The sequence below is a fragment of the Podarcis vaucheri genome (assembly GCF_965113315.1).
Source record: "Podarcis vaucheri genome assembly, chromosome: 6".
NCBI classification, from domain to species: Eukaryota; Metazoa; Chordata; class Lepidosauria; order Squamata; family Lacertidae; genus Podarcis; species Podarcis vaucheri.
Genome location: NC_138764.1, coordinates 44812953 through 44827383, shown reverse-complemented (window position 1 = coordinate 44827383; position 14431 = coordinate 44812953). Strand labels below are relative to the sequence as shown.

General features: G+C 40.5%; 1 protein-coding gene across 1 annotated transcript in view; it reads left to right on the top strand.

Annotated features, from left to right (window-relative positions):
* UBE2U (ubiquitin conjugating enzyme E2 U) overlaps positions 1-9831 on the top strand; it is a 29835-nt gene extending 20004 nt beyond the window's left edge. Inside the window, exons 9-11 of the mRNA XM_082227620.1 lie at positions 1333-1414; positions 8377-8474; positions 9685-9831. Coding sequence (XP_082083746.1) covers positions 1333-1414; positions 8377-8474; positions 9685-9812 — 308 coding nt within the window. The 3' untranslated portion in view covers positions 9813-9831. The remainder of the gene's footprint in view (positions 1-1332; positions 1415-8376; positions 8475-9684) is intronic.
* The last annotated feature ends 4600 nt before the right edge of the window (positions 9832-14431 follow it).

The following is a 14431-nucleotide window of genomic DNA, read 5'->3' as shown; positions in this document are numbered from 1 at the left end:
TTGAGTAAGTGCAAGGGCTCATTCTCATGACCTCCTAGTACGGCAGCTGCAGTTTTAAGTCAGGCCGCACAAACTTTCAGGAGCAATGCCATACACTAAGGAAATTTTTGGATGAAAGCTGGCTCATGACTTTGAGAGATTTTGGTTAGTCCTATTAAAGGTATTATAATACTGCAGCTTCTGTAGCAGTTGCTTTTTTTTTTTGTTATGGAGAAATGTAGCTATCTTCTTTTTAAAGTTGCATGTATGTGCCAGTACCACATGAACAATTCATCATGGATTGATATTTTTCACCCACCGTGCACTCTTGAAATGCTCAAGTGATATGTAGGAGCAAGACTGGTGCAATACATTGTGTCACCTGAGGCAGACGGTGGCCATCATCCTGCCTGCCCCCCCCATTTCCCCTACCTCTGCTGTCAGTTCCCCTCCTCCTTTCCCTTCTGCTGCTGCCACTGTTACCCCTTCCTTGCCTCAACTAGTTACAGTAAACTTAACTTCAGGAGTGCCAGCTTGGCCCTGCGACCATGGATGCCCGGGGCTGTGGGTGCCATGCAGTGTGCATGGCCCTGGCACTGGAATTTGTGGGTGCCCAGTCCCTTCATAGGGAATCTTGTGGGTGCTTGGGCCCCCAGGGCCCCAGGGAGTGGGCACCTACGCTTAAGTTTAAACAGAACTTCTAGCTGTTGCTGCCAATCAATGGCAGCAGAGGTATTGTCCCAGTCACCTTTTTCAAAATGGCTTTACTCTTCCTCAGAGCATGGCAGGGGGAAGAGGGGGTGGTACTGAAGCTTCTTGCTGCTCTGATGTAGCAGCAGCAGGGCTGGTGGGCGGGCTGGTAAATAGGGGACCGGTTTGCCATTCCCCCAAATAGAATATTTGAAAACTAAAAACATGTACACAGAACAATTCTAATAATAAGTTAGAATTTAAAATAGCAGCAGTAATACAGCAAGGCATAGAAGTCACCAGTGTCTATGAAAATTGGTTATACCCCGTCTCCTGAATAATAAAAGGTTGGTGGCTCAGTTACTCTACAAGTGGGACACAAACACTGAGAAGGTCGTTTTCCTGGTTGCTGTTTTCCTAATGTCAACTGGCAGAAACACCCATAGAAGAAACCATGAAACATGTCTTAAATTCACTTTTGTATATAGGATTTTATTTAGGGTTCATGTTGCTCGCTGAAGTTTTCCTTTATCATTCCTTCAGCTTCCATACTATGCTGAAAGGCATAGTATGTTTAAGGATCAGGCTTGTTGTTCAGACCCTTATTGTTTCCACTAAACATAATTGTTCTCCTGTTGAAACTGTTGGCAATTCTCTTTCTAGTGTTTGAAGACCCAAACTTCATAGGAAACCGCTATGGATGGAGGGCAGAAAATGTGGACAAAGGACAATGGGATAGTCTTACGTATGTATCTTATGAAAATTCAAATTGTTCACATCGAGAAGCAGCAAAATATGGTGCCAAATTTGGGGTCTTGGTGTTATAGTGATTATATATGCAAAATGTCTTTGTGAGGATATCTGTAGTAAATCAAAATGTATGCTTTGAATTATGAAGCCACAGGGTCAAGTAATACATAATCATGTAGCAATAATAATAATAATACAGTGCAAGGACTCCATCAGCAATGAGTTCACCTGTCTCCTTTGTGAAAGTTTAACAACTTTTAGAAAGAAAGAAAGAAAGAAAGAAAGAAAGAAAGAAAGAAAGAAAGAAAGAAAGAAAGAAACAAGCAAACAAACAAACTTCTGGGGTGTTTGAAGCAGGGGTTCTCAAAAGTTCATAATGCTGTTGTTCAGAAAGCAAATTTGTTTCGCTTATAATGCTCAGATGTATTATGAATTCAGCATTCTTTCCTTGAGAGGTCTTCTCTGGGTCAAAATATAAAAGGAGATTATGGATATGCATGAGCTGTAAGTTTTTAACTGCTCTTCAAAATTTCATTTCTATTTTCATCCCAGTCCTAGGTGTTAATTGTTCCAGGGAACTATGCAGTTCTTAAGTTACAGCACATCTCGAGGCAGCTCCTGAGCCTTGGGAGCAAGGGAGCTCAGCAATCCTTGAACTTGTCTGTCCAAATGAGCAAAACCTTGGCAGGGTCTCCTCATAATTTCTTTCTGTAAACCCTTTCATTAGTCCATGTCACCCTAGTTAGACTCTTAGGGTAGGGTTCCTTCATGTCAAGCGGCTGCTGAAAACTCACTGAAAATATAGGCACCTTTTGACAATAGTATAAGCAAAAAGAAAACTGAAATGACATGTTTGACTCAGAATTAGTTTTGGGGACAATTCTCTTTATTATTTTATCCAATGTGTGTGGTTGCTGCCTCCTAAGTAGATTTAAAATCTTCTATTCTTCTTTGTGTCTGTTTGGGATTGGGAGAAGAGGCTTGACTTTCCAGTATGCCTCTGATACTAGGTACTGTGATATAATACTCATGGCCTGTTTGTGGTCTCCGTGCATCTGGTTGGTCACCGTGAGAACAGAATGCTGAATTACACAGGGCTTTGGTCTGATTGGGCCCTTCTTATGTTCTTAATTATTTGTGGAAGACTATCAGGTTGCAGGAGGCCCATACCTGTCCCTATGGATCTCCAAATAATCTTGCCTTTATTTGTTTTTGTGACTCAGTTCAGTGTTCCTTTAGTTCACTGGCTCTATAGAAAATGGCTTTTGGTGGCACAGAAGACTAAATGGATAGTATTGTTTTGCTGCCTTCAAACAACTGAGTATCTGAGAAATGAATTGTCAATAACTCTACCTGTCACCCAGCCTGGCCCTCCTTTGTTACACATAACAGTTACTGCTGCTTTTCTGTCTCTAATCACTGATCTTAGTGCCTCTGTATCTCCACAAGGAGCATCATCAGGGTCAGGATGCAGCACTCAACCAAGTAAATTTGCAATATTTCACATTTTGTCTCATTAAGGAGAGGAGGAGTGGACAAGGAAGTTGACTGCTAGTGGATTCCTGTGATTTCCCCAATACTGCAACCAGCCCTCCTTTAGCTGCTACTTATTTTCCCCTGTCATTTTCAATACTTGCATATGACAGAAGATGCAGAATGGGCTGGTCCTGGGGCTGTGTGGGGAGTGCCTCCTCGTCCTTATAAAGGCCAATCATTCCATTTTATTTGGAACTTGCTCTGGGAACAGAGAAGCATGTGCATCCCTGTCCCTCTGACCCCAGAGCAAATAATCAGGCAGTCTGATTATAATGTCTAAAGGTTATAGAATAGATTATACCCATATGGAAGAATCTATTTTACCTGACTTGCACTATGTATTTAATGTATGTTTTGAAACATGCTGAAGAAGATTGCAACTAATTATTTCATATATATGTTTATACATACAGGGCAGGGAAAGGCAACCTTCACCAGATAGTTTTGCCCACAAACTCACAGAAACGCTATGGATATCTAATCTGAAGTTCAAATTGAAGGAAAGCAAACTATGGGACTAAATGAGTTTATTTTTCTTTCTGAAGAAACTCGAGGAATATAGGGTTAATTTTTCTTTGACACAACTTCCTTGTTTTATTTCCCTTAACAGAAGTTCTTTGTGTTATGCATTTGATAATTGCTTCATTATGTAGCACCACAGCATCCTACGTGACCCAAGAAAACATTCCAAAAAACTGAGAACGTCCTTTTTGACCCATCTGTCCATTTTTTACTTTAAAAAAAATGCAGCATGAACAGGCTGGAGCTGTTTGAGAAAGCAGCATTTGCTGTGAATCAGAGCAGCTTTCTCATGTTAACTTCATAGGAACATGAAAGAAACTTGCTATGAACCCCCCACCCGTTTGAATTTGCCTGAGTGAAATGGCCACCTCCCACTGCCATCTGGCGGTAGGAGACAGACACTTTCCAATCTGGTCTCCTTTTTATCTGTTGCTTCTTTTGGTTGGCAAAAAGCTGATTCCCCTAACTATTGCATGTCAAGATGAGGACGGCAGCAATCCAGTTTTGCTTGTAGTGAAAAAGTTGTCTGCGTGGCTGACCCTGTTGTGTCGCAGCATAAAGCCATACCTGAAGGCAGAGATTGGTGTCTGAATGGTGTAGCAAGGCATCTTAGAATGTTGTCTTTTGCAGGGAGGTGCCAATTGGGTTCCGCTTCAGGCAGGAAATGCCTTGAGGTGGCATTTGCTGCCTGAGGAGCACTTCAGCATGAGCAGAGATCTGTCATAGGCATCTTGAGCTAAGTGCTTAAAAGCAATAATTCAGTACAGGCTTCTAAGTAAGCTCTGCTCAAGGATGAAGCACTCAAGCATGTATTTGGAGTGTTTTGCTAGTATATTGACTATATTAATTTTATACAATGTTTTGTGTATAATGTATATAATAAGATATTAGATTTATTTTTTTTTAGGAACATAAGGCACTCCTGACAATTAAGATCACATCTTAACATGCAGAAATGGGAATGGGAATTTCCCCAAAGACATACTCGTGGACGTGGCCCTGGATTTATGCTGTTACCTCTGTGCAAAACAATTAATAGTAATAATAATAATAATATAACAAACTTTTATTTATAACCCACCCTCCCCGGCCAAAGTCGGGCTCAGGGTGGCTAACATCAGATATATAACATTGGTATAAAATCAAACAATAATTAAATTACCTCCTAAAACAGGTCAAAATCAAATTAAAGACTAAGTAGATGGCTTTCCGCAGAGTTAGGGATGGGAAAAGTAAGTTTGAACATTTGCAGTTTCTCTTTTAACATGTAAATTTGGATAGGAAGAAAAGAGCAGAGTGATAGTCATAATTTCAGCTCCGCTAAATATACCAGTAATTTTATGATTAAAGCTGAATTCATAAAACATTTTAAAACAGCACGTAAGGCTGTTTTTATGTAGCATTTGTTCCTACAAACTGTGGTGAGAATGGTCAGCCACCTATTTTGTGGGCACCACTGCAAACTTTGCCTGTAGCAGCTTGAAGGATGTAAATAAACAGTTGTCTGAAGGCCCTCATTTTCTGGAGGCCCTGTGTGCTTAGCCTTGCCATGGTGGACTTTCCATAGCTGTTGGGCAGGATGAGAATACCATTCAGCTCACTAAATAGTTGGAGCCTATAGATTACTGTCTCTCAGTGCAATTACAGTTGCCTTGCGGGGTGGGGGTGGGTTTAAGTTGATAAGCACATGTTAAGTGGCCATTGGATTTCACACACTGATACTTCATAAAGTACTTAGGGCAATGCTTATTACAGAACTAGTTTCTCTGCTGTAGAATGCAAACTTCTGCTATGTACAGAGCTCTTCTGAATTCTGCAATTAAAATGAGTTGTTTAAATATAAAAAGCTTCAAAGCAGTCACTAGCTTCACTTACAAAAACTGCTCTCCTTTTGACATCACATCTCTCATTTTGCTAGACCTAGTAAGCAACATTATGCACCAAAATGCTTCGTAGCCATAGTTAGTGATTGATCCTAAACATTTCTTCTTTCTGGGATATCTCCTGCAATGACTGGGTAATATCCCCAGAACACTAGTGTGTTGTCATGTGTTCTGACATTCTGCAGGTGACATTCATGAGCAGCTTTTGCAAGTTTAGAAGGTCCTATGTTAGGCAACTGGACTTTCCACAAGGAAGTATATCACATATATATGTCATCTTCTGCCCCATAGTCATAGCAGGAACAAGAAATGCTGAATAAGGTTTTACAAGGAACTGTGGGCTCATTTTTTAATAAGCTCCCATTGAGTACTGTGGGGCAAAGTTAGTTGGCTCCAGTTGGTGACACTTTGGGGAATAGGTGGTGATTAGGACATTAAACTAAATTCTTTCTTGTTGCAGCAAAGTGAGGCTTAGATTTTGTTTGTTTCCCCTTGATTTATCCATGTGCACCAGGCAATGTAGTTTGTAACTATTTGTATAAAACAGCAGTGGCGAATAATAGCGAGAAAGGTACATATGAAGATGATTGTTTTTTTTTAATATTGGGAAGGGTGCCTCAGATTCAGTTAACAGATTGAGAGAGAGCGCAGGGATTTTACCAGCTTAATGATCATTGAAACACTTTGAGCATGTAGTACATTTTTAAGAAATACCCCCTGCAATTCTTTGTGAAAATCTAAACCATTTACGCCCCCATGTGGCTGAAAGGAGAATTCATTTAACCAAATTAAGTTTATATTTAATTGAAAGTCACTCCCCCCGCCCCAGTTTTGTCAGTGGGAGCAGGAGAATGGATAAATCAAGAGCTTATACAGACTTTTCATTTTTCAGAAGATCAAGGGGCTCTTGGGTTGATTTCCTTCTAGGTTATGCATTGTCAGGAAGTAGAATTTAAGTTATAGTGGCAAGCAAACCACAAATCACACCGGACAAAACAGATTTTCTCCCACCAGAAACCACTGAAGCCAAAATATATGAATTTAGTGTATGTGTGCTAACTTTTGTGATTGTCATAGACATCTGTTTAACAGTGTCACAAGACTCAATCCCCTCTCTATGCCTGAACAATACTTTTACATTTTAAAAAAATAAGGGAGGAACCTGTAAGTCTAATACTACTAAAGCGTTTATGTGACCCATTTAAAAGAGTGAAAAATTCAAGGTTAACCCCTCCCCATTGCAGCATTGCTCTGCAAATAATTAAGTTCTTGCTAACTTTTTTTAAAAGTTTATTTCCATTGAAATATCTGTTTGCCCCTCTCTGTAGCACTGGATAGCATCTAGTAATGTTGTCTAATTTTAAGGAAAGGGTGAGTGTGGTTCCAGAATTTGGGGGTGGTATTGATTTAAATTTGCTTTCATTGTGGCTGTACTGGTACTCTGAGCAATCCACCCGTATGGTTATGTGGGTAGGCAAAAAAATAATGATAACTAGATAATTCATCATATCTACTTTTTAAGGACCAAACAACGCATGTTGTGGGAGATCTGATTGGATTTCAAAGTGTCATTTTCCATGTTTTGTCTAGTCTTTTTAATGTTACCGCTCTTCTATATTGTTGTCATGCGTAAGGGTATAGCTTTTCTAATATTACAGGACTGTAATATTTCTTTCCAAGGTTAGGTCTGTTTTAGCTGCGACAGTCAGCAAGGATAGCCAAAATGCCCTACAGATGTTGTAGGCTGTAACTCCCATTGGTCCTCACTATTGTTCATACTGGCTGGAGCTGATGTGAGTTGTAGTCCATCTGCAGAGCATGTGGAGGGCACCATGCTGACTACATCTGGTGCATATTTCCCTCCGCCACAGCCAAGGCAGATAACTAGAGTTATTCCACTGGAATATATACAGTGTTCAAGTATTCAACTTTACATTGCATGCTGTCCGTTGCTCAGATTCTGGTGTGAACAACTGCAATTGGTATAGCAAAAAAACCATCTGGTTAATAAAGTTTATTGCTCTGAAAACAATGGCGCAAAATGCAAAGAAGGAATATGAGCAGAGCATAAAAAATAAATGAATTCTGGGAATTGTGTTTGCTGTTGTGAGTGAGAGCATGTGAGGTGCCGAGGCACACGCATTCTTGTCCACAGGAGTCCATAAGTGCATGCCTGGGAATGTGGGTTATCCTGCCAATCCTACTTCAAAGGGTCTCTTTCATGCTTAGCAGATAAGAACCTGCTTTGTTATCTTGCTGAAAGTTGGGTAAAGTGCTAAATATCTTGAAGAGCAAAACCCCAGTCAGGACCTGCCCACACTTTCATGAGGCAAGCTGAAACAATTGCCGCATTCAGCTGGGGGTGGCAAATGGGTGCCCCCAAGACCTCTGCTTGCTTGCTTGCTTGCTTGCTTGCCTTGTGGGTTTAAGTACAACATCTAGGCGCAGCAGCAAAGCAGCAGTGGTGGTGCAGGGGCTCTCCCAGTCACCTTGTCCAGAATGCCTTGCTCTGAGAAAAGACCCCTTGGCCCTTCCTCAGAGCAATGTAGGGAGGAGGTGGAGAGAATGCCAGTGCTTCCACCATTAGCATGGTGGCGGGGAGGGGAGGAAGAGGATAAGGGGGGGGGAGAGAAGGAAGTGGAGTAGGTGGCCATGTCAGGGGCTAGAGGAAGAAGATAAGGAAAAGGTGGCACTAGTGGCAAGGAGGAGGAGGAGTTTGGGCAGAGGCGAGGAGGCTGTGGCCACTCATGTCAAGCAATGCAATCTTTTGTACCAGCATTGCCCCCAGCTGTTTTGTTTTTGTGCATGCTGAAGTATTTTTTCAGATAAGAATTAACTTTGAACTATTTTGGAGCCCGAACCTGAAAGCCATCTGCTGCAGATAAGATTAACTGAAAATCAATTAGGTTTCTAAGACTTTACTTCTGGTACTGTAGCAAACAAGTCCATGTTTCTGTTCATGGCCCAAGTTACATTCAACCGTGCTCATTTCCTTTTTGGTTCTTTATCATTTCAGGCATCGATTGTTAATCTCTGAGTTTATCAAAAACCAAAAGAGAGAAAGATTGGTAGAAAGCAAGAAAAGTTATAATCCTCTGCTAAGCCCATCTCCAGGTACTTCTCAGACTCCAAGATTTTTGTTTTTTACTTTCTTTGAAGCGACATATGTGTAGGTGGAAGAAATAGCCAACTTTCCCTGAAGTAATTGGGATTGTTGCTTGTGAACTTAGAGCTAAACTGATTTTATAATATACTATATAAAAATATAACCATCTCTTTTCACTGTTGGAGATCATGTCATTTAGATGAATGAAAAGGTGTATAGGTGTTACACACTTCCTTCTTTGTGAAGAGCATTTGGGGGGGGTCCTATTAGGAGTAGGACAAAATCCTCCTATTTTGCACCAAACTACTGCTGCACAAACATGGAGAATGCCATTCCAATTCCTTTCTGGATTGCACCAGGAACCTCAAATGAAGACCTTCCAGGTGTGGCTTAATGCTTGGAGGGCTCATAGCCTGGCTTGGAACAGTACGCCATCACAGAGAAGATTGATCTGCCAGATTGAAGATATTTCCCAAAACTTAATGATCCATCCCTGACATATGCTTATCAGTCTTCCCTGTAACACCTCCAGAGGATGATTTCACATTCTCCCTAGCAATCAGGTCTATGGCCCAGAAATGCAAGACAGGATTCTTTCCATAATATGCGGCTTAAATCATTGTTGCCACACTGCCTCTTGTCCTTGCATGAGTGGCAAAGGTGAACCTCAATCTTTCCTGTGAGTACATTTTCAACATATGGAAAATGTTATTGTACTTTCCTTTAATCATATCTTCTGTAGCATAAAGATATCTGGTTTCCTCTTTTGTACTATCTGCATGGTGGGCAGATTTCTATAAAATGTGTTAACTTTTTCTGTAAAACCCAACATGTAAACATTTTGAGCATACACTCTACCTGATGGACTTTTCCATAAACAAAACAAATTTTATACCTAAAACAATAAATATTAACCCAAATCAAAGGTCCTACCATCTTAAGCCATATTTCCAGACACAAATAATTATATGCATATTATTTCTCAAAATGATCATAAAAAGTCACTTCAAAGTAACTACCCTACTCCTAATATACTAAAACACCATTTGAGTTCTTTGAAATATAAGAAAAATTATCTAGCACATATGTTAATATAGTATACCACTTTTTAAAATTTAAAAAAACCACAAATGTTGTGCTCCAATTTAGTTACAGTTTTACACACACACAAAATCATTTATTCTCTTGTTTCCTTTTGCATAATTCCTACTATGAAAGCATCTGGATCCCAGAGTACTTCTGGAAGAGTGTCTAAGAACAGGAGCCAGGATGAGGAGCAATGGGAGAAGGAAGCGGAAGATCTAGTAATGTGGTCTGCAAGTCTTGAGCACATGAAATTGGATTAAACTACGATCACTAATGTAATCAAGGTTGTGAGCAATATTGTTGTTGCAATAGGATCAAATGTCCAGCCATTCACCAGACCCCCTACCCTGTACAGTTTAATACGAGGGAGATCATCTGCATATTAACTTCCAGTAGCACCTTAAAGACCAACTAAGTTAGTTCTTGGTATGAGCTTTCATGTGCATGCACACTTCTTCAGATACACTGAAACAGAAGTTGCCAGATCCTTCTATATAGTGAGAAGGTGGGGAGGGGTATTACTCAGAAGGGTGGTGGGAATGGGGGATTGGCAGATAGCTGAGATGAGCCTGTTGACGACTCTTAACGACTGTAATAGGTCTTACAGGAAAAGGCAAGGGGTGAGAAGGTGAGAAATGGCTTAGTCATGTATAATGAGTGTATCTGAAGAAGTGTGCATGCACACGAAAGCTCATACCAAGAACTAACTTTTTTATTTTGACTATGGCAGACCAACACGGCTACCTATCTGTAACTGCATATTAACTGTGCAGTTTAATAAGTGGGTGGCATGTTCTCATAGTCAAGGGTCCTCTGCCTGAATCACAGCCCCCAAAGTTCTGTATTATGAGGCTGTGAATACTGACAAATTGACGAGCAGAGATTGATGGTGGGTCACATAAGCCTTGGTTGGGTTTTTTTTTTAAGTGTTTCATTATAGATAAAGACTACAAATGAAGTGCGCACACTTTAGCACCAATGTGGTGCTGTTGTTGTTGTGATTTATTTTAATACCTGGGCATATAACTATGTGCAGGATGCTTGATGAAGTGAAGACAGAGAAAGGGGAGGCAAATGAATGCAGAGATAGAACGGGGAAGAGCATGGGATTGTTTCAATTGCACAAACTTAAGCTTAGTTAGAATGGAGTATGCTGACTAGGGGGATGTTCCAAAGACTTAAAAGTTTGGGGGAACCTAGAACCTCTGGCTTTGAGTACATTAGTCAGTTTTCATCTTCTGCAATCTTTTGCTCCATAGGTGATAAAACATGTCGCACCTGGTCACTTGTAGCAAACTTCCAACAATACCTTCCAGCCCCTGTGACTCCAGCAAAATCCCTATATTTTATATCAAGTTGTTGGGTTTTACTGACCTGAAGTCAGCTTTGGTGTAAAGCAGTCAGCCATAGGTCCAGCCTTATTATTTTTATAATATCATCCATATAAAAATCAACATATATATTAGTGAGCGTAAATGAAAGGAGTATTAGCTCACTATATGTGAGAGCATATGTCTTTAAGCAGAGGCTTGACAACTATATGTCAGGAGTGCTCTGATGGTGTTTTCTGCTTGGCAGGGGGTTGGACTCGATGGCCCTTGTGGTCTATTCCAACTCTATGATTCTATGAGAAACATTTTCATCATTGCTACTATTTTTCTTCAGCAGGTCAAGAACATAATTGAGGATATCCATGCTTCTTCCACTGTACCCTTGTCAACATATTTCCTTATCTAATAATGACTTACTAGCTATTCTTGACCCTACTATTGGTTAGAAAATATAATTTCTCTTACTATTCCATGTCTCTGTTTCTTGTCCTCATATAGCCCATGTGCTCTGAGGCACAGCCCTCTTTCTGCTTTCACCTCAAAATCTGATGCCCGGATAACACATTTGGGTACAGCATTTACCAGCCACACAAGCCTCAAACACAGAATATATGTATCAACCTTTGCATTTGCCACCCATCAGCTAGCCATGATACCAGACTCTTGGTGTCCTTTCCCACTTCTCTACCATATGACAGCCAATGTAACTTTTTCTGTCCTTAAAACCTGAGTCGGTGTGCTTTTGCACTTGACTGCTCTTAGCCACTCCCATTCATTTTGATCGGGTTTGTCCCGGTGGCTTGTGCCTTAAAGCTAGTGTCTGAGATCCCAGGGTGATTTGATGAGCATTGGAAAGAGACAGAAGGGTGAGAGGGTGGCATGCATCACAAGATGGGGAAGCTTTTAATGTCTGACATTTTACTGTTTTTATATGTGCTGTAAGCTGCCCAGAGTGCCTGGGGAAACCCAACCAGATGGGTGGAGTATAAATAAGAAAATTATTATTATTATTATTATTATTATTATTATTATTATTATTATTATTTTATGATACAACATGCCTGGTGCAACATGCCTTTGGGAGTGACAGGCACTGATCACTAGGGGGCCCACTGAATTTCGCTTCTCGCCTCTGGTTCCTAGGGATATGCATATACCACTTCTTCCTCATCTCCTTTCTAGTGAGAGAGAAATGAGTCAGGTAACTCACAGGCAGTTCTGGCCACCCTTGTCTTTCCTGTACGCAGCAGGAATGGCCATGATTGGACATACATGGTCATAACATCCCCACCCAGTGACTTGGGTGGTGGAAAGCTTTCCAGCGCTGCTCCCTTCCTATGGGCAGCTATCCTTTGGCAACAACACAGTCTGTCTCTCACCATGTGCTTGTGCAGTGCCTAATTTGGGTGGGCTGTGATCTCAGCCAGGATTACCAGAAACTACAGCCCTATAAATACATTATATTTTCAGAATAACAGCTTGCTAGGGCCTCTGGTCATCAAAGTGCTTTGTCCAATGCAAGGCCTGTTTACTGAGTGCATCTTGTGCTGCGATAATTACCTTGAAGTACAGGGCTGATAGTTCCAAATTTAAAAGATAGTATTATCACAGATTTCTCAATCCAAAGTACTAGAGACATTGGGAGTTCTTAATCAAAAATAGGCTTTAAGCAAATGATCATTAACTCTGTGAGCAGAACCAGGCTTTTCCGTTCTGTGCATTTTTATAGGCACTATTTTACTGCAGGCCTTTTTTATGAGTTCTGGGATCGTGAGGCTTAAAGAGGGGACACAGCCAGGATTTGGACGTGGGAGGAACAAAGTGTCAAGCTGAGCAGGGCTCCACATGCACATCTGGGACCATTTAGAGCATATTCTTTGTTCGTGTGGTGTGTTTTTTTTAAAAGTGCTCCAACCGATTATAGGCAACTAGCAGCTCTGTCAAATGAAACCCAGCAATGTGAATGTGAGAAGAGTAAGTCAGTTGAACTTACCTGACACTCCTGGATACTGTGACTGGCCTCAGCATGGGGACAAACAAACGTGGTGAAGCATGCTGGTATTTTGCCAATTTCAGCATTCTCATACTCTCCAGTCGATGAAGTTTCATGCCGTAACTTTAACAGCCTGTTCCTAAAAAGAGACATCTGCACAGAATCACACCGTAAGTGATTCACACTGGATCAGTTATATTGACTGGTGTGCTGTTCAGTTTTGACTGCAATGTTTTGTATGTGAAGAGGAGGGGTGCTATATTGGCAGGTACTATTTAAATGGGGAAATGCCTGCAAATTCACTGCTTTGCAGCAGCTGGCTCTGACAGTGCTGCTGCTACATTAAAGGAAATGGAGACCATGAGCTGAACCACCACATTTCTGCGACCCATAGAGCAACCTCCCTCCCTCCTATGTGAACTTATAGGAGCAGGCAGCTTAGCCTGCCCTCCTAAACCCGGCACACTAAAGCATACGTAATTCTGCTTCTCATGCTTAAAAAGAAATGGTGGTTTTAAGTTTCACCATTACTTGGAGAATAGACACCCATACCTTAGAATAGAGCCCCATAAAATGATCATGTAAAAAACCAAAATTGGTGTGTAGTTGGGTGCAATACTATTTATGGATAAAGAATATGAAGAAATCCCTTCATGAAGGAAACCAGTGTAAATGCACTGATATCACTTATGGGCTTATATCTTTTGCAGTGAGAACTGGATTGCAGTGTAGTGTTCTTCAGCTCAATGTCCTCTAGAAGGCACTATATCACTGTGAAATTCACAGTTTTTTTATTCCTCTTAGGAAATAAGCCATTTTTAATTGCTTGATTTGAAGCCAGTTATCATCATTTTCCTGCTCTTAATTATAAAAGTTTTTTTAATCATTTTAACACAATACAGTGCATCTTTTTGTGGGAAAGGATGTTTTGTTCAGTATGATGGAATTTACAAGTGAAGGACCGTCTCAAAATGTTTTTTTAAAAAACCAAAAATACATCTAAAGAATATTGTTAAGTGTTGAATCCTGTGAAGAATTATGGCATCTAAACTTGGTATTTGAAAAGTTATTTAATGTCTTTATTAAATAAAATATTTTTAAAAGCATATACATAATAGGAGAAACACTCTGGAAGTTGCAAGAGAAATAAACAGGGTACCCAGGGGTGAAACTAGGCTTTATTTCACCCAGGTGAAAAAACCCAATCTGGCACCCACATGTGCATTTGTGTACATACACACATAGGCTGGGAGGCTTCACCTGGGGCAAAAAATCCTGGCCAGTCCCCCGCCCATAGCTACAAAGGTACCACAGTGATCAGGACTGTATGAAATCACTGAATGACATACATTGGAGTCAGGTCAATATCAAGTGATCTAATTTACACTCTGCTTTGGAACATGTTTTTTTAAAGAGCCTGGCTAGCTTTTCAGATCCTTTTTAAGTCAATGACTTTCTAAAGAAATGCCTGAAGTAACTGATATTATAGTTTGAAATCTTGTTTATTCTGTTATATTTTACTCCAAGAAGACCCATTTATCCTAAATAGCACCCA